The 22,901-nt window shown below is 45.2% G+C and overlaps 2 protein-coding genes across 2 annotated transcripts; one reads left to right on the top strand and one right to left on the bottom strand.

The window, feature by feature from the left end:
- Positions 1-3,493: 3,493 nt before the first annotated feature.
- Positions 3,494-9,957, bottom strand: LOC118210940 (suppressor of cytokine signaling 2-like). Its single transcript, XM_035387474.1, has 3 exons — positions 8,700-9,957; positions 5,636-5,904; positions 3,494-4,707 (listed from the first exon to the last, which is right to left on the bottom strand). The coding sequence occupies exons 2-3, from the start codon at positions 5,895-5,897 to the stop codon at positions 4,139-4,141; spliced, it is 831 nt and encodes a 276-aa protein (XP_035243365.1). The 5' UTR covers positions 5,898-5,904; positions 8,700-9,957; the 3' UTR covers positions 3,494-4,138.
- A 1,295-nt stretch (positions 9,958-11,252) lies between these two features.
- Positions 11,253-21,055, top strand: LOC118210945 (diphosphoinositol polyphosphate phosphohydrolase 1-like). The gene is made up of 5 exons (XM_035387480.1): positions 11,253-11,445; positions 13,162-13,272; positions 19,237-19,281; positions 19,565-19,649; positions 20,633-21,055. Exons 1-5 carry the CDS (start codon positions 11,347-11,349, stop codon positions 20,827-20,829), a joined length of 537 nt encoding a protein of 178 aa, XP_035243371.1. The 5' UTR covers positions 11,253-11,346; the 3' UTR covers positions 20,830-21,055.
- Positions 21,056-22,901: the final 1,846 nt, after the last annotated feature.

Below are 22,901 nucleotides of genomic sequence, written 5' to 3'. Positions count from 1 at the left end.
AGCAGCGTCGGCAGGACCGCTGGAGCATCTTTTACCGTCGCGTACGCGCGCGGAGAGACACGGCTACCCGTAAGGCAGCCACGCTTAGCAGAGCAGCGGTTCTGAGAACAGGGAAAAGGAGGCAATAACGACACGGTGGTCATTTTGTGTCGTCTGCGTCAGTTCTGCCATGGCAGAGAACTGAGAAAACACATGCCCTCAAGAAACCGCAAAATGTTTCTGTTGAAAGATTAATGGGTGCAAAGTGGGTGTGCTTGTGTGTGGGTGTGTATTTGTGATTGATTCTGTTTGTTGTGTAGAGCATACATTATTATTACGTTTGTATGTGTGTGTTGCGCGCGTATGCATTAAGTGTGTATGTATTTTGTGTGCCAGTGTGTGCGTGCCTGTGTGCGCGCCTGTGTGTGTTTGTTTTGCGGTGGAAAGGGTCTTGCCCTGTGTGTCATATGACTGTATCTGAGCTGCTTCCAGATTTCCTGTCTGGAATAATAGTGACACAGTTTGCTCAGTCGTTACAATGGCACACTGTATATTACAAACATTCTGCCCTGGATGTCTTTGTATTTACACTAGTCTGTGTTCGTAAGTCCAACTAGCCATTATCATGAAGTTGTGTACATACGTTTATGGTACAAATGGAATACATTATGTCCTATTTCATGCAAGGAATACTTAAAAAAACAAATACATATTTCCTTTCAAAATACATTGTATGTTGATAATAGTTTTTAAAAAAAATGAAGTTAATCAATATATTTTCCAAAAAATGTATTTTGTTTTTACACGATTTTACTTAATTCCATACGTATGTGAGATGGCATATGTTAATATGTGTTTGAGTAGAATAGAATAGAATAGAACTAGATTTTTTCCAGGGGGAAGTTGAGGAGAAGTTTGTATATTTTGTCGCAATAGGCCTCGTTGGCAAATACGGTCGCGGACTGCAAACTGGGACAGTCAGCCTTTCTGCAGAGGCCTAGTTCGGGTAATGAAGGCAGGCTGGTTTTCCGTGGATGTTCCGCAGTGCTGTGTGTGTGTGTGCTGAAGGTCATAAGGCTGCCTGGGCTGGTCGGGGAGGGGGGGGAGGGGGGGGGGGTTGGATTTTTCTTGCAGTTTCCAGGAATCTTCGTTCCAGGAACAGGGCGACTCAGTCTGAGGGCGCTAGCCCTCCCCTCGGCGCTTGCGGAAGCTCGACAAACACGCAGGCATCGAAGCCCACAGGCGGTTCTCCTCCGAAAACCCCCCCCCCCCACCCACCCACCCCCGTCCGCCTGCCCCCCCGCCCCACACCCCCACCCACTCCTCTGTCCCACTCCACTTAGTTTGCTTTTATGGGCTGAGCCTGGGTTCTTAGCAGACCCCTGTGTTTCCCCTAACTGTGCGCAAGACGAGCAGGATATGACATCAGCTCGTCGCTTTCACAGCTATTTGCTTGGAAAGGAGGTTAAAAAGTTTACCAAAAAAAAAAAAAAAAATTATTAAAAAAGTTTACCTGGAGGTCCTTTTCCAGTGATGATTTAGGGCCTCTTCTCAATGGTGTAAAAGGGGACTTTGGATCCTTGGAGGTCCAAAGTCTGCCGTTACACCATTAAGGAGAGGCTCTAATAACAGCAATGAAAGCCAGGGACATCATAACCGGAATACTCCAGATTATCCCTGCCATCCTCTGCCAGGCTTAACGCTGACCGAACCAAGACTGGGACTTTCAGATCAATATCCGGTGTGGAAAATTTCTTAACACTCGTAGATAGTCATGGGAAGTTACACTGTGCAGGACTCACTGAACAGTCATCAAATGATTCATTGCAGTACATTATAAGAAAACCGTCAGGCTGCACATGTGACTGAAGTATTCACAGGAGGCAAACAGATGCAGTGACTTTCGCTTAAACAGACATCACACAGACACTTGTATCTCGGTGGGGCAAAGGAACATTAGATGCGTAGTTAGATGTGTGTGACTCGAGTGCCCAAGGGATCCTGACCTAAAATGATATTAGCTCCAAAGTTTAAAAAGATTACCCCCCTCATGCGGGTGGCATGGTCTACTCGTGCTGTTACATGTGGGCCAGCCAAATTCTCCACACTCCGTCTCGTTTCCTGGATTCCAGCTTTCGTCCCCGTGCTGCAGTGAGCTTTTCTGACGTCGCCCGTCCTCCTCGGCCCAATTAAAAGGGTCCTATAAAAGGGTCCCCTGTCACATGTAAAAGCTGAGAGCTGCTTGTTTCCTATTGGACAGCTTATGTTGCCACGTCCCTAGCCTTAAATATGAAATAGCCTCAGCGTTCTGAAATCAGGGCTGTGACGCTGTACTTCGGCATTCTGTCTGGGAGAGCGACATCCGCGCGGAGGTCCGTTTTCATTGGCCCGTTCTGAATGCCTCAGAAGTCTGAAAATTAATCTGAACACAAATGTTTTTATCTGGGTGTGGGGAGGGGAGGGAGGTGTCCGCAAACTGTATTGTCAAGAGGGAGCCAAGTGTTTATCGTTTCTCTCCGATGTTAGAAATCAATTAAAGTACATTTCTATTTGTTATATAAAGCTATGTCTTTCCATTAGCCAGGTAGTTGGGTCAGCCTTTTTTGAGATGAACTTGACTGTTTTCCAAAAACTATAACAAAAAAAAAAGAACTTTATTTTTATTTTTTTGAAAGCCTTTGCAAACCCAGTCGTACGTCGGAAATGTAGTTCACCAGTGCGCAGGCTGTGTCCTCCCTGACCTCGGCTTCCAGGAAACTCTACCGACTGCTTATCCACCATTCCAGGAAAATTGTTCATTTTGGTGTTTTTTTTTTTGTTGTTTTTTTTTTTTTCTCCCCAGAGGTACAAAGCAACTCGCCTGATTTATTTAATTGCTCTCTCAGGGAGCAAATCTTGGGAGCATTCTGTTTTATTTTCTCCTGTTTTTCAGAAAAGGCGAATACATAACATCACACACGTGTGAACAGTTTTCAATGGATGTAATATATTATACTGAAATGAATCACAGATATTTATAGAGCTGAGTGCATCAGAGGCTACTGTACTATATGGCTACAGGAACTACATGAACATTCACTTAATTTGATAATGCTTATTCCTTCGAAGAATGACTATTTATTGTTGGCGATTAATATCATTGCACTTCCTCTCTCTTTTTCTTCTTATTGTTATCATTATAATTATTATTCTGAGATAATTTCATTTAAAATGCACATGACATTATTAGGTACTAGCGGTGGTAAAATAATTGGTGTCGTAGGCAAATATTTAAGTGCTATGTTCAAGTGGGATTTAAGCTTGATCTTCAACTACTTTTCTATTCATTTTTCTATCTGTAATATTCTGGGTATCTTACCTTGATGGTCTTTTCACTCTGGATAATAGTGGATCAAATTAAGATGTAAAGAATTATGACTACCACTATCACCTAAATTTAAAACAGGAAGAAAAAAAAATCAGACCACCTAAAATCAGGTGTTAAGAAGAGTCACTTAAAAAAATATTCCACACACTGCTTCTTTCAAATTTATTCTTACATTTATTCAAATGTAACAATCCAAAATATTTCACTTGTGGCTTTTTGGACAATTTAGTATTCCTTACAAAGCAGCAGTGACTTGTCCTCATTAATGCAGATGCCCAATAATCAAACAAACGCTTTGCTTTGCTTATAAATTTGTCCTTTGGATTTTTGGGTTCTATCCAAAAATCCTGCTTTTTGGTCAATTCATATTTTTTATAATAGGATGTGGGCAGCCATTGATTTTTGAGTACAAGTAGTACAATGGCAATGCACTATGCTTTACAGTCACATCGTATAAATGAATCAAAGTGCACCATATTAGAAAAAAAACGACAGGTGATAAAAAGGGTTTCAACAAAGGGTTTCTTCACTCAACATGAAGAACGAGTCTTTTTCATGTCCTTGTTATCTCGCAGTCTCAGAAGCAATCTGACGGTCCGCCGCCCACAGGAACAGGAAGTAAGACCCGACTGATGGACACGCTCGGAGGACAGCAGGGGACCGCGGAGACCACGCGAATGGCGCGGCTGCCCGCAAGGTTCGCCGTCGAGCCGAACGAAACGGTCCTCGACTGCGATAAAAGGGGACGCCTCTGCGGGCAGCCGATCCCCCCAGAATGCAGCAGCGTCCGTTCTACAGTAAGAAGGGGTATTCCTGCAGGAAGGCCTTTAGTCGCCCCGGCAACGGCAGGTCCCGGGGGGCCTGGGAGTGGCGGTTGATGGCGATGCGGCAGAGGTGCTGCAGGCTGGGGGCCGCCCTGCGCAGGGGCCGGACCAGCCTGAGCTGGAGGGAGCGTTCGGGGCCCTCCTCCGCGGTGGGTTTGGGGCCCTCCTCCGCGGCGGGTTTGGGGCCCTCCTTCGCGGCTGGTTCGGGGCCCTCGTCCGCGGCTGGTTTGGGGGCCTCCCCCGCGGCGGGTTTGGGCGCGCCCCGGGCGGGGCGGCTGCAGGTGAGGGCGTAGTGCTCCACCAGCTCCACGGCGCCCCTGAACCTGCGCAGGCGTGGCCGGGCCATGGCCAGCGAGTCGAACCCGAAGGTCCCGCCGCTGGACTCGATGCGCAGGTGGGTGGGGCCCAGGCTGGTCCGGACCGACAGCGTGAGCAGGTAGCCCGGGTTCGAGCTGTCCCGCAGCAGGAAGGTGCCCTCCTCAGCCCCGCTCAGGAGCTGCTTGGCCTCTGTGGCGGTGATGGGGCCCCAGTACCAGCCTGCAACGCGAGGGGAGGAGAGGGGAGGGGAGGGGGGGGAAGCGTTGTTAGCCAAATTACCCACGCGCAGTCCAGCAGAGTCCTCCCAATAGCGCTATGAACAACAAGCGCGTCGGAACAAAAAACCCTACAAAATTAAATGGAACTACCCTGCGGCTCTTTAGTGTAACATAGGACTAAGCCAGACTGCGACTGCTTCCAACCACAACTCGATCCGTTTGTTTAAGGTAGCTAGTTAACTGCCGGTTTGACGTTAGTTTGCCTTACCGCTATTTATCCAGGAGTTCTGCTCGAATAAAAAGTCTACAGACCGAGACATTTTCCAGCCTGAGTTCGCTCGGGTATTAGGCAATGCAACGTCCTGCACACTTTAATTATATTGAAATTATATTCTCAGTCTAGAATGGAAAATCAAGTTCTACAAACATATTCAAATGAGATTTTTCCTTGTGCACAATAGAATGTATTATTTTTTCAATACTGTTATACTCAAAATCTCAATAGACACATCCAGGCATAAATAGGTGATTATATTGATTATACGTTTGACCAACACTGATTGATTTCCATTTGACCTCATGTTGAATTGAACAAGAGCTTTTAAATTAATTAGAAAATAATCATTCCTTTAATGTATCATGGACAAATGAAGCTAGATCGTTTTGCCGCCAGACTGAGCCTTTGAAGGCCCGGACTTGCTTAAATATGCATTAAAAATATTGAATCCTTATAAATTAAACACTGACCTAAAACTTTTCATTACGGGTGACACAATCACAAATACACTTGTCACATTACATTTTATTCCCTCCGATTAACATTTAGAGCGACTTACAACACAAAGCACAGAGCTGCAGAACTGGCTCACTGACACTGTTAACAACTGACATTCTGAGGCAGTACCGACAGACAGACGGAGAGCACTGACCGGACTCCTGGAGGTGGGCCAGCGCCCTCTCCACTTGCGGCGCATCCTCCGCGGACCCCGCCCTCGGCCGGTCCGGACCCTGGTCCTTGAGCCGGACGGGGGCGAGGGCCTTCCCCGGGACGAGGTTGGGAAGGATCATGGGGACGCCCGAGGCCCCCGGAGTGCTCCGTCTGGAGCTGGCGGGCGCCCGTCCCCAAACCTGCAGCGCCGGAGTCTCTGAGTCACTTTCCGGTGTTTGTGAGACACACTGCATATGCCCCATCCAAAGTCTGCAAAACACACCTCCATTTTAAAATGCTGCCCCATCCAAAGTCTGCAGAACACACCTCCATTTTAAAATGATGTTTTTGCCCCGGTGTTTGTGAGACACACTGCATATGCCCCATCCAAAGTCTGCAAAACACACCTCCATTTTAAAATGATGTTTTTGCCCCGGGCCCCCGCGCCCTGCCCTGCCCCCCCCCCCCCACACACACACACACACACACACACACGAGCCCAGGGGTTCTCAGTCTCGTCCTGGGGCCCCCCTGTAGCATGCCGGTTTTCATTCCCAGAATTTTAAAAAGCTGTTTTTGTTGTTTTTTTTAATTAGGTGCTTTTCATGTTTAGAGGGATTATTTTTACCCTCTTAAGCCATGTTATGTCAGAAATAGCTATGCATGCCATAAAGAATAAAATTCCCATGCTTCGTATTGTTCTTACAGTTTTATGTTGTCATAAATAGAGGTAGAACTTCAAATTAAAGACTAAGGTGAATCAATAGACTCCTAATTGCAAGTGTGAACACCAGGCCACTAAAACTAACCAACTGGAAGATAATGAAGTAATCAAAGTCAAAGCAATTGATAATGAGTCAAACCTGCTTTGTGTAAATAATTTGAAGCAAAAAATATGAAAGAAATGAAACACATGTTCAACAAACTAATTAGGAGTCTATTTATCTACCTCTGTCTTTCATGCGGTCGGAAAAAAAGTTACCTCTTTTTATGTAATTGTTTGCAATGTAGGTCAATAAACACAAGCAAAGTAGCAAAGTATCGACATGGGAATTTTACTCTTCGTAGCACGCAAAAGCTATTTCACACATAATGTGGTTTAAGAGGGCAAATAATCCCTCCAAACATGAAAAGCACCTAATTAATAAAAATTAGCAGCCTGCTAACAATTATGGGATTATGATTGTGGTTGGAAGGAAGACACAGGAGAGGCCCCAGACTGAGTTTTGGAAACCCTGCATTAGCCGATATGGTGCTGTGTGGTTCACACTCTTAATCTCTTTCAGGGTCACAGATATCTTAAATATGTGGAGGGAAAATTTATCATTACCATCTAAAGGAAAGTGGATTTACAGATAATGTAACAAATTACACCATATCCTTTGGTTGAACACGAGATATACACAGGTTAACAAAAATATTCACATTTGCAAGAAAAAGCCTACATGCAATTTTCAGCTTTAAACTGACCAGAACTGACCACAAAGCAATAAGTTAATGATAACAGTGATGGCTATTGAAAATGTGTGTGTCTGCGTGTGAGTGGCAAAGTTCACAAAGCCCTTCTCAAAATGGCCATCACATTACATCTGACTGCAAACATCCAGAAATGAAATGTAAAATTATTTCATATTAGACCCTCATCTTCATATCCAACTCAATCTTTTTAAGTGTATCTGTTCTACCATGAGGCATGCAGAAAACAGAGCATAGTGTTATTTTCTTTATATTGTTGCTTGTTTATAATTTGGTTTTTTTAATCTGAAAAAATGTAGAATATTTTGGCCAAAATATGAAGACTAAGAAGTTAATTCCAAACTATTATATCGTGTATATATATTTGAAAATGGAAAACAATAAGAAACCATTACGTGTTTTATGTATATACAGAAAAGAAAATACACAGATGGGTAGTGAATTTAGAAAACACTCGTGGTTCGACTGTGAACAAATCAACTAATCAGAATGAGCTAAAGGAGGAAATATTTTACCACAAATATTTACTTTGATCCAACAACAAAGGCAACTGGCTGAAAAATCCACTGTGCATTTTTACCGACGGACTGTTCCGCGCGCGCCCTGGGTGCGTTCATTCCAATATCACTGCGCAACTTCGTGCAGGGGCGTAGATTGGAAGTAAAAGAAGGAAGCTATCGTCCATTGAAAACCCATTGGCGAGTAAACCTGCTCGAATTCGTTACTTAAATATTGACTGATATTTGGTTGACCAAACTCACATCTGATTGTCACCTTTACATTCCTACCTCCGATGCCCTGTTCTGTAGAATTTGTATTTTTTTATTTTATTTTAGAATTTTTAAAAAATGGCTTTTTAAATTTGCTTTCGGTGTGTCGGCTATTCAGCCTAAGACGCGGACCGAGAAGTGGTTAATTAACTCGCATTTACTTTAAATTGTACCTAGGTACAATTTTTCCAACACCAGAACAATTAGCTCGATATTTAGAGGGAGTCTATTTGTGGCAAAGAGCACGTAATCTGAAGTCAGTCGGGGATCTGACTGAAATAATTTATTTCAAAAGAAAGAGGATAAAGAGCAAGTTTTCTTGAAGGGAAGTCCCAATTTCACTATAAGATCTTACAAGTTGAGATACCACATTCACTTTTAAATTTGTAAGCAAAAAGTAGGCCCATACAACAAAAGATTTCGCACGCATTCGTGTTGCACACTAACTGCAATGCATTAACTTCAATTCAATTATGTCAAAAATAAGACTCGTTTACTCAGCTGGCAAATATTTTGAAATGCAGTTTTCTTAACGTGACAGATAGCTAATAAACAAGTAAATTATACACAATGAAAATCCTTGTTTAAAACTGTTGGTCCACGTTTTACTTGATTTGACTTGCGCAATCAAATGCGAGACCCTACGTGACATTTATTTATATATAATTGCCTATTGTTAAATTCCGTTAATCAGATGACCGCACTGGCGTTGGAAATAGGACATGCGTGTTACTAATAGTCTGATATAAGACAATTGTTCATTGTACTGTATGCGTTACAGAGGATATCACATTTAAAGAATAGCTGACAATATCTCACCTCTTTCTCCTCGCAGCCGGGGTAGTGGTTTGCTGAGGTGTCCGAAAAGATTAGGATTGTCGATGTAACAGAAAATTCTTTGTTTCTGTCCTATTTCGTGCTTACATCTTCAGATCTGTACACAGCTAGGTGCACCCCATCTAAATAATAGGCTACAGCCTAAAGGCGAAATTGAACAAATAAGTCACACAAAATTTGTCGTGAGAGCAAACGACCGAGTCGTTTTGGTTGCTACGAACAGAGTCGAAGGATTGCCACCAGAACTGGGCATTCATACATTTCTAATATAAAACGTATAGCACGGAACTAAGAGGTACGGGTCGTATATCTAGTCTGGCTCATAGCTGCGGAAGCAATTATTCACGGCTAACTAGCTAGCCATTACAAAGAGGCACATTTTCCTGTAAGCAAAAGTAACTCTTCTGGGTCACATATTTCTTCTGTAAAGAAAATGACTAAGTTCACGCATGTATCCAGCGTAAAAATTAATTGTGTCTTAAATTCTGGTCTGACCATTCCTATTGGCCCAGTTCGCCTATCTCCTAACTGGACACGTTTTCCCCGTGAAAGCAGCGCACCTCTTTCCAGGAACATTCTCAGAAAGCCTAGTCACGTGGGATTGTCTTTGTTCTGGCGCAGGTCCACCAATCCACGGGCCAGACGATGAGGTCACCAAGTGCATCTTTTTCGCTCCCGGTTGAATACAGTCGGTCTACTTCTTTAATCGCAAGTTAACGTTCTGTCTCTGACTTTTCTTAATGTGCAGCTTCTTCAGTATAAAGTGTTTTACCACACACCCACACCAAGAACGGCGTAATTGTTTGTTTGCTAGGCAACTAGTGGCATTTTAAACCACCAATACGTAAATGTAACAAGCCAGAAATTCATTGTCGTTGCTTGTGAGCGAGACCCTTGTTTCTGTGGGAGGCAAGAACAATACATTGCCTCGTGAGGATGCTGAAAAATGTTTTAAATCATGGTATAATTAATATAACCTGGACTACTGCCTCATTCAAAAGTGCGTGCGTTGGGGATGGTGAAATATCGCCACATCCTTTTGCAAATACAACAATGAAAAATTTATCTAAGTCTTGCCTGAACACTGTCTGGCCTTCTCACTCTTTGTGACTCACTGTCGCACGTCAACACGTCTCGTGAACACTAGTCGTGGGAACATGCGCAGTTCGGTCGTGCAAGCTTGCTAAATATATGGTATAATGGAAATCTGCTGACCTTTTATTCAGAAACCATTTCATCGAGTGCTTTGTCCGGATCTAGCCGGTGCGTATTTAAGTGCTCACTGAGTGTAACGGTGCATGCTACCATTTGCCACATCGTTAAACCATTCTCTCAATGAATGTTATCAAACCTAATAACCTACACAAGTTTTTTTTTCTTTTTTTTCCGGGAGATCTAGAAGTGACGAGAAGTTGACATGCCTACCATCGCTATATAAGGTATAAGTTCGACGACTACAAAAGTAGTAACCTAGTTGCAGTGCCCCCGTGTGTAAATTCAAGAACGGGCACGTAGTGGTGGTGCAACCGCATATTTTAGTTTACAGTAAGAACAAAGTGCCTATTTAGATACCTCCTCGGATTAAACATTGTGGTTTGTGTCAATAACGAAATACAAACATAATCTGGCTGGTGAAATAGGAACCGAAACAAGATTGACATAGGTTATTTATTCATGTGCAATTTGAAAGACTTTCAAGATTTAGTGGCAGGGAACATTACAGATGATTTCGTAGCCATAATTTTGAAAAAACACATTTGATGCTGGAAATAACACACAATACACAAACGATTTTACATAATTACCGTTGAGGTGTTTAACGTCATAACTCCTATAGCTTGTGCTGAAACTGTGACAGAAACGCTGCCTTGAATTTTTAAAGTTACGTCGTTCTTTTGCCTTCTAGCCTAGTCGAAAGTCCGGCATTTATTAGATCAGAAAATATATACTGATTAGCTACAGGTTGGTAATATCCAGGTAAAGGCTGTATGGCTGACAAGTCAGTGGTCGCTTCGTATTTATGGAAGATGTCTCATATTTAATTTCAGTTGAGATGATACTTGGCAATGGTATTCGCATTCTTTGTAAAGCTTAGCTTGCAGCGACGCTATTTAGTGAACGTGCTGCCCCTACCCGACGTGTGATCGTAATTAAAACCTCGCATTACTGTCGCAAATCATGCGTGGACTACGGTTTTTCGCCATTACTGGCAGCTTGTAAACTTATAGCAAGAATTCTGCTTGGAGGACCAGCGGCTTTGCGCCACTATTAAGGATTAAACGCAGCCAATGATCCACAGCGACTCCTGTGAATTTACTGCGTAACCAGCGCCATAAGCGCAGAACGCTCCTGCGTTGTTTCATTTGGTCAGTGTCATTCTCAAAGAGAAGATAAGTTACACAGTCGGGGCTGCTTCGTACTGCAAGCCGACCTCTACGCGATTCGCGCAAATGCTCTTATTAACGGCGTTCGTGTCTGAGATGCGCTCGGCTTTGAGAAAATGAAGAGGAGAAGAAGTTATTGCATTTAAGAAAACGCCGGGGTTGTCCTTTTACCGGACTTTACGTCGAAAAGCAGCGGCGTTTTTCCACCAGGTTCGGATTCAAGTTTCGGTCCCCGGAGACGTGAAATGATGAAGCTTAAATCGAACCAGACACGGACTTACGACGGGGACGGCTACAAGAAGCGGGCCGCTTGCCTCTGCTTCAGGAGTGAGAGCGAGGACGAGGTAAGGCCGAGGATGCGGGGTGTGAAGGTGCAAATGGGCCGCGACTGGGCATTTAAGCACCAGCATGGGGTCCCTGGTAATTTAGTCGGTCGAATAAAGACACTTATTTTGAAAGTGCTGATCGCCGTGTTTCAATGAAATCCGGGAGATGACGGGTGGAGTACAGTATTGTAATGTCAGTGTTGTACAGCTAGTCTAAAAATCTCTGTCATCGTCGACAAGGGGCCGGGGGAGGGGGGTCGCTAACAAGATAACCTTAAATTGTTGTAGTCAATGTTTAATTGCATATCAAAGAGTAGACGCTAACTAAAACGAGTATGTAGTTGTCAAGGTGGATGGCAGTTTTAGCTACATATGTGTTAACTGGTTGACGTTAGTTTGATCTAGCTACAGTCATTAGCGAACGCTGTGTGCTGCTAACCAGCATTAGCGGATCGAAGATATCTCATCGCAGGTGGCCTATGTCTATCACGATTTAATCAGTAGCTCGCCGGAAATGCTATATTTAAGGGGTTACGTTGTTAGTTCGCTGACTGTAACGTTAAGATGACAAAGTTTTATAGATGTCGTGAGAAATAAATTGTAGAGTCTAGTTAGACTAACAGTAGCGAATGAGCTAGACTATGTCAGTGGTTATCTGTTATAGTCTAGTCTAGCTATCTGACGTTGGCTAAACATTTTCGCTGTCTAGCTAGCTCGTGTATGTAATGTTACTTAACTAATGCAACGATCTATAGAGCTTCCCGTTTTTATGCAAGAGGTCTTGTCAAGCCATTCATTAAATTTAAGGTCAACAGTTTAAATGGGTAGATAGCTAGAGCATCAAACCAGGTAGCTAGGTAGCACAACAGTGCGCAGAACGGGGCACGTATACTCTGACAGGTAGCCAGTAAAAGTACTGTATTCAGGCGACTAGGTAAGTTGGTCGTCTAACCTAACATGGGTGCTTTGTTCTGAGAAAACGACAAACATGTAAATATGTGATCATGCGATTCTTCTGAGCTAACGTTTACGCCTTGAGGTCTATCAAGCAGATTGTTCACGGTCTGCTGATGGATTTGTGGGTGTGTATCTATAATACGTGTAGGAGTCGCTGTGGGAGGAACCGTTAGGACTGGATAGACGTAGCTGGTTTGTCCACCCCAATAGACACTGAAATAATAATCTGTTGCACTGAATGACCGGTCCTTAGCGTCTACAGTCGTTGTCTTAATGTACTGGGGATAGATTGAGTAATTTAGAATGGTGAGGGTTTATGGGAAGAATGTTCATAGTTCATGCTGATAGTTTTGAATTTCTTATAATGTATTCCGCCAGTATATGTAAAACTTATGTTCCAGCTAGGCTCCATTTTACAGTCTTCAGCGTCTGTTTCAAGTTGGGACAGTTCATGCAAAATAAGATTTGCATTAATCTTAAATATGCCAAATGGCATTTGATTCTAATTTGTTTTTTCCCTTCATTCATCATGTAACTTTGAAAATGAGGATATCAGTTCATAACTGGTACGCCCAAACCAAAATGCTGGTTCCTATCATGAAATGCATGCCTGCTGTTAATTATTGAGGGTTGTCTGAACTGCGCTCATATTTAATTGCCTGGTTACATCCATCCAAACATGTTCCTGTGGTTTGAGGATTGAAGGCCGTGTTCAGGAATGTTTTTCTGCTCTGGCGTAAGGTGTGTCTGGTCGCATGACCGTGTCAAACTCCGCAGGTGTTGTTGGTGAGCAGTAGCCGACACCCGGATAAGTGGATCGTTCCCGGCGGGGGCATGGAGCCGGAAGAGGAGCCCAACATGGCCGCCGTTCGAGAGGTGTGCGAGGAGGTAGGTCAGCCTGTGGCCCGCGTCGGGATGATTTAGCGGCTGGAGTTACTGCAAATTTGAAGGGTTCTTTTTTTTTTTTTGCTTCTTCCCGCTCGTCCTCGTGCCATGGCTCCATTTCAGGGAAGCCGGAAGCCATCTTGACTCTTCGCAATCCAGAATCGGAGTTAGAAGTCTGGTTTTGTGTCTCAGATTGCAGGTTTGATTCCCAGGTGTGGCTCTGCCATTGTACCCAACCACGAGACGCATACATTTCTTCAGTAAAATATTCAGCCGAATGGATATCGTGGAGCAGAAACGTAAGCTTTGCATGTCGCTGTGGACAAGGGCTTTTGCAAAATGCCTAAAAATATATATTTTTTTAAGTAATATTAATGAGACGGAAGTGAGAAGACGTTATAGTGTTGCCTTCAATGCTTTACTTCCTCTTTAAACCCAGTTCCTTTTCGATTGTGTGCGACATGAAAAAAGTATGTAGTTGGTCGTCTGAGGTTAGACTTAGTCTGTCTCAGCCTGTTTTTCTTGTAAAGGTGTTCAGCGTGTGGCCTGACTCTTAATACTGACTGGTAGATGCAGGATGCTCAGCATACCGGCGTTGTTTTAGTCAGAAAATGATCCTCTGGGCCGTGAGTGTGTGGATATGGATGGGGTGGGGGTGGGGAGGTGGGGGTGGGTGCGGAGGTGCATCTCATTGAAGCATGGGCTCATTTCTCCTCTTGGGTAATGTGCGAAGGCCAAAGTGCCGAAAGGTCTGTGTGTCAGTGCTGGGGCTGAGGGTATGTCAGTTGTCCCGACTGAGGCATCTTATTTCCTTGCTCTGCTCATGACAAGGTCGCGATGTAAAGGCGCAGAAATGCAGTCACAAGGTTTGAGGTCTTCCTGGGGGCTGGTGGTCAAAGAATGGGGGTGTTTATGCCCCCCCCCCTCCCCCGGCCTTCAGCCGGCAGGGGGCCAACCACCCCCCCCCTCTCCCCCAACTGACCTCCCCCCACCCCCTTTCCTTCTCCTGCCTTTCGTTTTGCGGGCAACAGTTGCACTGGTTTGGCCCCCTCCATTGCTGGGCGGGGTGGGGGTGTGGGTGGGGTGGGGGTAATTCGAGCCTGCAGGGTGAATGCAGGGTCTCCAGGGCACCCAGGCTGAAATCAGCCAGGGGCACGCGGGGTGCAAGTGACAGAGACGGCGCTAAACCCATATTGACCAATCACCTTTCATTCTGAGGCATGGCCACGCCCCAAATGGCCGTAGCTCGCTGCTTGTGTCTTGTGGGATGACCTGTTGGCATTTTTGCCACGTTTACCGGTCTCCATTTGCTGACAGCATTGTTGCAGCGCATAATCAAATACCCCCTCATACATTGATTAATATTTACACTTATTGGGCCTCATTCACAAAACTTTTCTTAAATTATTCTTACTTTTGTTCCTAATGTGTTCCTACAAATGTTCCTATGAAAAACCAGTATAGGATTCATGACACCTGGTGCAACAACCTTTGTTGTTTTGCATATCCCAGGTGTGTGAGATGATGAATGCTGACTGTTGGTAAATTTTATGCGCAGTCTTGTTCATGTGATTTGCATGAGGAAACAGCCATTATCTTCAGCCAGTGAAGATAAGGAAAATTAAAAAAAAAGATGAATGCCAAGATGCTCGTGGAAATGTTCTTACACAGTGTGCGATCAAACCTGATGTGTTTCCGGAATGAGGCCCAATGATCATTAATGGGCCTGCAGTGCCTTCTTGGTGATTCTTGGGAGTTAAAGTGTTGTTTTTTTTACATTTTTTGAGTTTTTCTCCTAGGAAGTTGTCGGGGGAGTGTCTTTTCACCTGGCCCGAACCAAAGCATTGGTGTTAGTTTGATACGGGGTACACGTCAGGGAAACTGGACCTGTGACGCGGTCGGTCCTGGATTGGTGGCTGAATTAAACAGAGCTGACCTTGGCTGGACGTTGTAGAGGCACCAGCTGTTGAGGAACTCCTTATCGCGACGCGTGCTGGCAACAAGGTCGGTTTGATAAGGTCAGCTGAGCCCTCCAGAACACTCCGTCAACTGGCTGCTCTTGCTGAAAACGTTCAATTTCCCAACAGCGGGAACCCAGCTTTGATTTTTATTTATTTTTTTAATTAAAAAAAATAATTTTATATGTCCTTGTTAATTCTTGTATATGTCTGTAAATGATGCTAGGTGATCGTAGTTGTCCCTGGACCTTAGGCCTAATATCTGGCTTCTGACCAGTCCCTAGCAATCTTTTATAATCCAGTGGTTTGGTTGTGTTCATGTTTCTTTTTTGTTTTTTAAATAATAGCTAATATAATAGAACTGTTTTAGGCATTGTGGTGTGGCTTTAGACATCACTCTACTCAGCCAGCCAGCTGATCTCTAATAAGGTGCAGTTATGACGGCCCTGAGGTCTTCCTGAGCATGTGACCTGGGACACGGTTTAGCCTGTGTTAGCCTAGCCCGTGTTTTCAAGGTGTCGCTGTAGGGGGCACTGTGATCGCAGTAAGCAGTCAGATGAAGCAGGAGCGACTAAGGACCACTCGGAGAGCTTGTGCAGTAGAGAAAGTCTCTGATCCTGGGTTGTCTGAAGAATGGGTGGCGTGGGTGCTGGGGTTTTGCTTAAAAAGCCTGGATCTGCTAATCGAGTCCTTTATTAAAGACCATCGTTAGTTGGGTAAAAATTTTGTAGTGCTGGACTAGAACAAGAAAGAAAAAAAAAAAAGAAAAAAAACCTGCAGTCAGAATTACTCCACTGACACATGTTCAGTGTTTAATTAAAAGCTGAACTGGCTCGGTGGGTTGGAAATCATGGGAGAAGGGTGTCGCTCTATCATCTGCACATGCTTAACGATGTCTTGTAATTGGTGCCGGTGAGCTTCGAAGCTTTGCATCCAGACCTCCCCACCCCCACCCCCACCCCCACCTCCACCCCCTTAGGGTGGGCTCTGATGGCATGTGCTGTGTCTGACGCTCATGCCTGTCCGGAACGTCCTGTGAAGAGCCGGCTGGGGGGCTTGGCGTATCGAAGCTCAGATTCTTGGCTGGCGGTCTGGTTTTCCGCCGCGCTCCGCTGATAGACGACGGCGGCGAGCGAACTTTCACGGGATGGCGGGTGTCTCCCGGGTGGGGGGGAGTCAAACTGGGCCAAGCCACCCGCCGCGGGGCGGCCCAATGAAGCCGGCTCGGACCGGTTCCATGGCCTAATCCCTGCTGTCATCAGACACTGACAGCGAGGAATGAGCGTAATCACTGTAATAAAAGCTGAGCGCCGTTTTTAAAAAAAGAACCACCCGCAGCGTAAAAGGGGGGTAAAATGACACTCGTCCTCCTGTTTCCTGTGCGCCGGCGGAAATGTTTATGTTTCTCTTCGGCGAACGGAACCGTGAGATGCGGGTGCAGGGAACCTGGCGGGAGAAAGGGGCGGGGCCAAGCCCCCGTCAGACGCCGTTACTCATGCGGGACGTGTGCGCCTGGTCAGACGTGTCCCTTTGATCCTCCGAGCAAAGCCGCCATGGCGGAATTTGAGCAGGTAAGGGCACTGTGGAGCGTTTCGTGGTCGCAGGGCTCCACACGAACTCCCCCCCCCCCCCCCCCCGAAGAGCACACACGCTTCTAAGTGGAGCTGAAAATGTATGCATCCCAGTTAGTCGATGTGCTCCTAAATTATTTTCCAACTTGGCAAAACATTAATTTTTCACGAGCAGTGCTCCTAGGGCCCTGGGTCACCCGTAGCGTTTCCATAGAAACCGCGCCTGCCTTCTTGTACGCTGTTTCTCACACTGGGGTTTTGCGACCATTTTCCAAAATGGAGTCTTGGAGGAACTTGGCGCGTGTCTCGGTGCATGCGGTAGCCGGCTGGGGACAGCCAGTCCTCCTAAATGGGTACTTTCAAGGCTTACAAACTGGTTTTGGTGAAAAGAATCCCGTTTTATCTAGCCGAGTGTCCCTCTGGCATGGCATGGTGTGGCGGGGCGTGAGTTTGTTTTATTCAGACAACGCCGGTGGCGATGAGGTCCTGTTATGAATGGAGCTCCATCACAGTCCATTGCGGCCTGTAGGCCGAATGGGCTTCATTCCCCCCCACTGAGCCTTTACTCCAGCCGAACCATATCATGTGACTGGATGCCCCGCCCACTATGGACAGGGGGTCGAGAGGAAGGGGGTTCTGTGTGTAGTGGAGATTTTGGGATCAGCCAAGGTTTATTAATAGGGTAAAGCTGAAACCTGAAAGGGTTTTGTGCTGTGTGGGGGGGGGGTGCAGTCGGGGGCTAATTCTGGCTGAATTGTGACCCAGTTGGATACAGGTCAACACCTGTAGTGGCAAAGGTCTGCCACCTGTCACCTTGCGTGGGAGACGTGTGTGTCTGTTCCCTCACTTCCGCGCGTTGACTTTGTGGTTGTCAGAATTTGCCAGTGTATGTTTTTGGCTTGATGTTACAGTCTATGGAAAACCGGTTGCCTTTCTATAGACTGCAGAAACATATGGACCCAAATGACTGTGACATCACCCGTTGACTTTCCGTGGGCTTGTCAGAAGTGTTTTGAAGCTGCAGTAGTGCTTTTTTTGTTCTGCCATTTTGTATAAATTGGAGCCAGAGACTGCACAATAGGGAAAAGAGGGGACCCTTATATGGTCATGAAGTCTAGCCCGGATCTGGAAACAGCGTGATTGACAAGTCCAGGCCAGGGAAGCCCGTGACCTAGACGTTACAGATATATTATCCTGGCACCGAGTAACATGGTTTGAAATGAGACATCCAGTGGTCCCACTAGCTCATGGAATGCTGCGTCTTTGGAACGCAGGACATTTCAAAATTTTACATTAATTCACTTGCATTCTGATAAAATAATTGTTTTTGCCATAAATATGCCAACTCACAATAATAACTCAATAAATGTATGTAGTTCATATTTTTATTATGACACGGAACAGAAGCAGAAATAAGCTACACGTAATGTTTTGGTGTTCTGATCAAACTAATTTTTGCTGCACAGTGTAATAACATTAAAAACCCTAGAAGTGATTTCTGTTTTAATTTATTTTGCTTTCTCTTTGAATCTCACAGTGCTACCAATGGCTGTGTAAATATTTTATGATCAATAAGCAACACAAATATCGGACATCTAAAGACGATTGGCTCAGAGAAACGTATTTTGTTGTGGTTCAAGTCTGGATCATCGCCGACATGTTCTCATGGGGGAAAAAAAATGATTGACTTTATTGTATTTTGAGCGCATTGGTACCATCGACTTATAATGAAGCTGGTGGCTGAAAGAGCTTTACCACACTGGCGCTAGAGTGCAACGTCTCTCACCGAGACCAGGAAGTGAGCTTCAAACTCGTAGCCCTGATTTGGCCCCTCGGTCTGTTCATGAGTCAGAGTCACATGACTGATCGCCGCTCTTTCCCCAGGCGCAGTGGCTTTTGAGCTACGAAGCTGCGGAGCATGTGACTCCGTCATTATTCCTGTGGTCAGTAACCGGCTGCAGCCAGCCAGCCCGCCCGCCATTGTTCCTGCGTTTTGGGAAAAAAAAAAAAAACTCCTCTTCAGGTTTGGGTCACGGTGACACGTCCAGCAGGTCAGGTTAAAGGACTTCGCGGAAATCGCGCTTTGTAAACAACCGGCGGGGTTGCCATGGTCACAGGTGGCGCGCGCTGTGATTGGCGGTTGCGCCCATCCCCCGTAGCGATGGCGGCGCACGGGTGGACAATGGCGATGATGCGAGAGTGGTTAGCGCGCTGTGAGGGTGAAGGCCCTGGGGGGGGGAAAAAAGAAGCGGGTGTTACCAAGGAAACGGCCGCTAAAAACTCTGTGCTCTTTTCTGAGAAACGGCACTAGAAACTCCCGCCGGCCCGGCCCACTAAGCCTGGCAGAGGTGAAGTGCGACGGGCCGGTAACGTGTCTGGGCCTCTTTACTTATTCATCTGTTCACTTGCCAAGGTCTGTGTTCCCTTTATTTCAACAGGCCGGAGTAAAGGGGACGTTGGGACGACTGGTGGGAATATTTGAGGTGAGCCAGTTTTTTTTTTCTTTTTTTTTTTCTTCTTTTTTTTTTAAAGTATCCATCCGCCCCCCACCCCCTAAATTGTTTATGAAGAGGCAAGAAAAAAGTGGCTTCTTTTCTATGTTATCATGGTCATTATTGGCATGGTTTTCACTGGGTCTCTTTGAAAAGTACAGGTTTGGCTGAAGAACTGCTAAAAGTGGCCAGGTGTTGGGAGGTGACTTATGGTTGGTTTTTCACAGAAAATTCTGCTTTTCACCTTGTTCTTTGTACCTCTGATCCCCTGTAGAACAGAGACAGGAAGCATCGGACGTACGTCTACGTCCTCATCGTAACCGAGGTCCTGGAAGACTGGGAGGACTCGGTCAATATCGGTGAGTGCTTCTCCTATTGGTCCATCCAGGAAGAACTGAGACTTACAGGAAGTGAATTCCGTATTGTGGCAGTTCCTGAAAAGTGGTAAAGGTCTTGAACTAGTGCAGGGCCAAAGCAAGCTTTTTTTAGACAAAAAAGTAGAAAAAAGCCTTAAGTTGAAAAATTTAGGAGCACAGTAATATATCCTAATTGGTAGACGAGTACTAATAAAAAGAGATGTACTGATACTAAAAACTAATACTAAGGATGTGTAGTCAATTATTTTTTCCAGTTAGCACACATTAATTTTCAGGAGCAAGTGTTCCTAAAACGAGCGAACTGTTGGGCCCTGTACTGCATAAATACTTCTCTCAGCGTTTGCCATTCTTTGACGAAGCTTGAAAAACATTTTGAAACTGGAAAGTCTAGTAAAGGTCACGGGTAGAAGTCAAAGCCAATAAAAATGAATGTCTTTCTTCTGTAACTCCATATCTTGATACAATTTATTAAGTTTTGCAGGGTGTCATAAATTGGCTATTTTGTTGGCTTTGGTGAATGGTATTCACTGCCAAGGCCGTGTAAAATTGCTCTTGCCGGCTTTTTCCAAGGTAGATTTTTTTTTCTCCGAAAAATCTTTGAACAAAATCCATTATGAAAAGAAAAGGTTAAAAGATAAATTGCCCCCTTTCACCTGCAAAGTTACCCAATTTCAAAGCCAACCAAATTTGACCTCCGATTTTAGAAAATTCATCTGTAATGTGGCATTGAAAGGTAGTTTAATCAATTTGAGCAGAACGACGTATCATTTTATTACATTCTTTTTATATTGCCACGGTTGTCTGTTGCATACAGAAATTTTACAGAATATCGCTGTTGTAACGTTTTGCTTGTTTGCTTGATTTCTGGTGATGATTTAAAAAAATAAAGTAAAATTTTTAAAAAAATGCACCAAACCATCATGGTTGCCCAACTCTAACTCCTTCTTCCATTTGTGGTTTGACAGGAAGAAAAAGGGAGTGGTTTAAAATAGACGATGCCATTAAAGTCCTGGAGTGTCACAAGCCCGTGCAGGCCACCTATTTTGGGGCCCTCCAGCAGGGGTGCATGACTAGCAACGGGACCCCCTTGGTGGCCACGATAGCCGAAGACCTGACCCCCGGCTACAGTATCAACCAGAGCTCGGTTTCGGGTATCAGATAACTAGCGCACGCCGCCCGGACACTGCAGGGGTCCTCACCGCCGCCCTCCCGCTTGCTTACGCCGTTTTTGTTGTCTCCTGCAAGCGACAGACCCGCGAGCAGCCTTCGGTGCCGGGACAGGGGGGCGCAAGACGTTACCAGCTTGTTGTTGGTCGAAGATTCTAGCAAAAAAAAAAAAAAAAGAAAAAAGAAAAAAAAGAGATACCCCTTTGTAAATGTAAAGTTGGATTTTTTTTTCTTTTTATCAATAATTGCATGAATTCCCCCCCCCCACCTCCCCCCGCCCCCACGTGCACCTTGTTTTTTTTCCTTCCATCCCAACTTCTGCCCCCCCCACCCCCCACCCCCCCCCCTCTTCCCCAGTCATCCTAAACGTAAAGGTTTATTGAATACGAGAACTACTTTGTACTGTTGTGATGTAAAGTGTAAAACGTAGTGCTTTAGCTCAAGGCTTTTCGAGAGTCTTTCAGTGTCTTTGTTTTGGTTACTTTTGTGGTGCGTGTGCACTCCTCCTCCCCCACGCCCCTCAGATAGGCGACATTGTGCCATTGGCTGAATGTCAGGAATTGTGGGAAATGACTTGTTCTGCATGAGCACTGGTGTTTATTAGTTTTTAATGTGGTTCGGGTGACATGATGTACCCCAGTGGGTCTGCGTTTGGTTTTGCCCCGGCGTGACCGTGTCCCGGTTCCGGAGCTCCTTCGGTTCTGGTCGATCGCCGCTCTTTGGCGGGTTTTCCGGAAGCTGGGAGCCGACGTTTCTCGGTCCGTCCCAGACCAGGTGTGCGTCTCCTTTTTACTCGGTCTACACCTCTTGATTGCTGGGCGCCCGTCTTGCCCAAAATCTCCACGCCCCGGGCCAGTGGCTCTGGTCCTTTTTACTTTTATAACAGATTTGGTTTTGGGGGTCAGTGACCGAGTAGAATCTGGAACGTCAGCGTGGAGCGGAATCAACAGTTAAAATTGCGGAACTGAAATCGAAACATCGGTTTGCATAATAATTTTTTTGTTAGGCCTTAGAATGTAAATAGACTTGTGAATTGGAAGATCAATACTAAAAGCGAACTAAAATGGTTGAAAAGCAAACTAATTGACCCCAATCGCATGTTTGTTTAAAAAAACTTTTGTATAGAAACTGTTTAACATCCAGTAGCAGAAGTGAACTGGGAAAGAAATATCATTTTGAGGAGATGAGTAAAAATGTCTGTCCAGCAAAGGGCCATGATGTAGACAAACGGGACTCTAAATTCCAAAGAAACATACTAAGGATTTGTGAGAGTTCAAATGGCAAGCCAAGCCGAAAGGCTGAGAGACAGAACTGCTGTTGGCAGGACTGGACCATCTTCACTAGCCCAGCAAACATCTGGCTAACCTGAACATCCTTCTCTTTAACACCTTGAAGTGTTTCTTTGGCATGTGCAGAACCCTTTGCACACATCGCTCCAGTCACCTGCGTATGCAGTTCTTTTGGGACAGGTGTGCTCTTGTATTTACTGTGTGGCTTTGGGCAAATGAAAATGTACCTGTTTTAAAAAAAGGGTTGTGGGCCCGACAGCCATGGACGTAGATCGCTGGGGGGGAGGGGGGGGGGGGGAGGGGGGCAGAAAGGTGTGTACTGTTAAGCTGGGGCAGAGTGTGAGGCTTCTGATAGAGCAGGGGATGATGGGAAGGTTAACCCCCACATGGAGCTGTCTCTATACCTGTCTGCATTATCGCGATTTGCTGATCCTTGTGTGCGTGCATGCATGCCTTCGTGTGACTGGCAGACGGATTTCCACTCTTAATGCAACCAGTCCCGTCCCAGTAAGGGGGGGGTGGAGATGAATTTGTCAGTTGTAATACCACGTCGAAAGAACCTGGATGTGTTTTTGTTAACTTTGCCTCTCATGCGTCTGCCCTAAGATCCGGCCCTTGCATCCTGTTCCACCATTTTGTTTTGGCTGATAAGAAATGTTTACGTTATGCTATGAACACTGCTTGATCCTCTTCAAAACACTGGGCACCTGTTCTTCTAGACTCTGCGTTCAAAGTTACTTTTCAACAAGGTCTTAATGGATCTTTTTCAGCTTTTTAA

This window comes from Anguilla anguilla, chromosome 13 (genome assembly GCF_013347855.1).
Source record: "Anguilla anguilla isolate fAngAng1 chromosome 13, fAngAng1.pri, whole genome shotgun sequence".
NCBI lineage: Eukaryota > Metazoa > Chordata > Actinopteri > Anguilliformes > Anguillidae > Anguilla > Anguilla anguilla.
This window is presented reverse-complemented; position numbering and strand designations above follow the sequence as displayed.

Bases quoted from the DNA above. Each gene is read 5' to 3' on its own strand.
- LOC118210945 (XM_035387480.1), top strand. From the start codon at position 11,347: ATGATGAAGCTTAAATCGAACCAGACACGGACTTACGACGGGGACGGC. The intron at 11,446-13,161 runs GTAAGGCCGAGG...CAAACTCCGCAG, and splicing joins GGAGTGAGAGCGAGGACGAG to GTGTTGTTGGTGAGCAGTAG. The intron at 13,273-19,236 runs GTAGGTCAGCCT...TTATTTCAACAG, and splicing joins TTCGAGAGGTGTGCGAGGAG to GCCGGAGTAAAGGGGACGTT.
- LOC118210940 (XM_035387474.1), bottom strand. From the start codon at position 5,897: ATGGGGCATATGCAGTGTGTCTCACAAACACCGGAAAGTGACTCAGAG. The intron at 4,708-5,635 runs GTCAGTGCTCTC...CTCGCGTTGCAG, and splicing joins GGCCCACCTCCAGGAGTCCG to GCTGGTACTGGGGCCCCATC.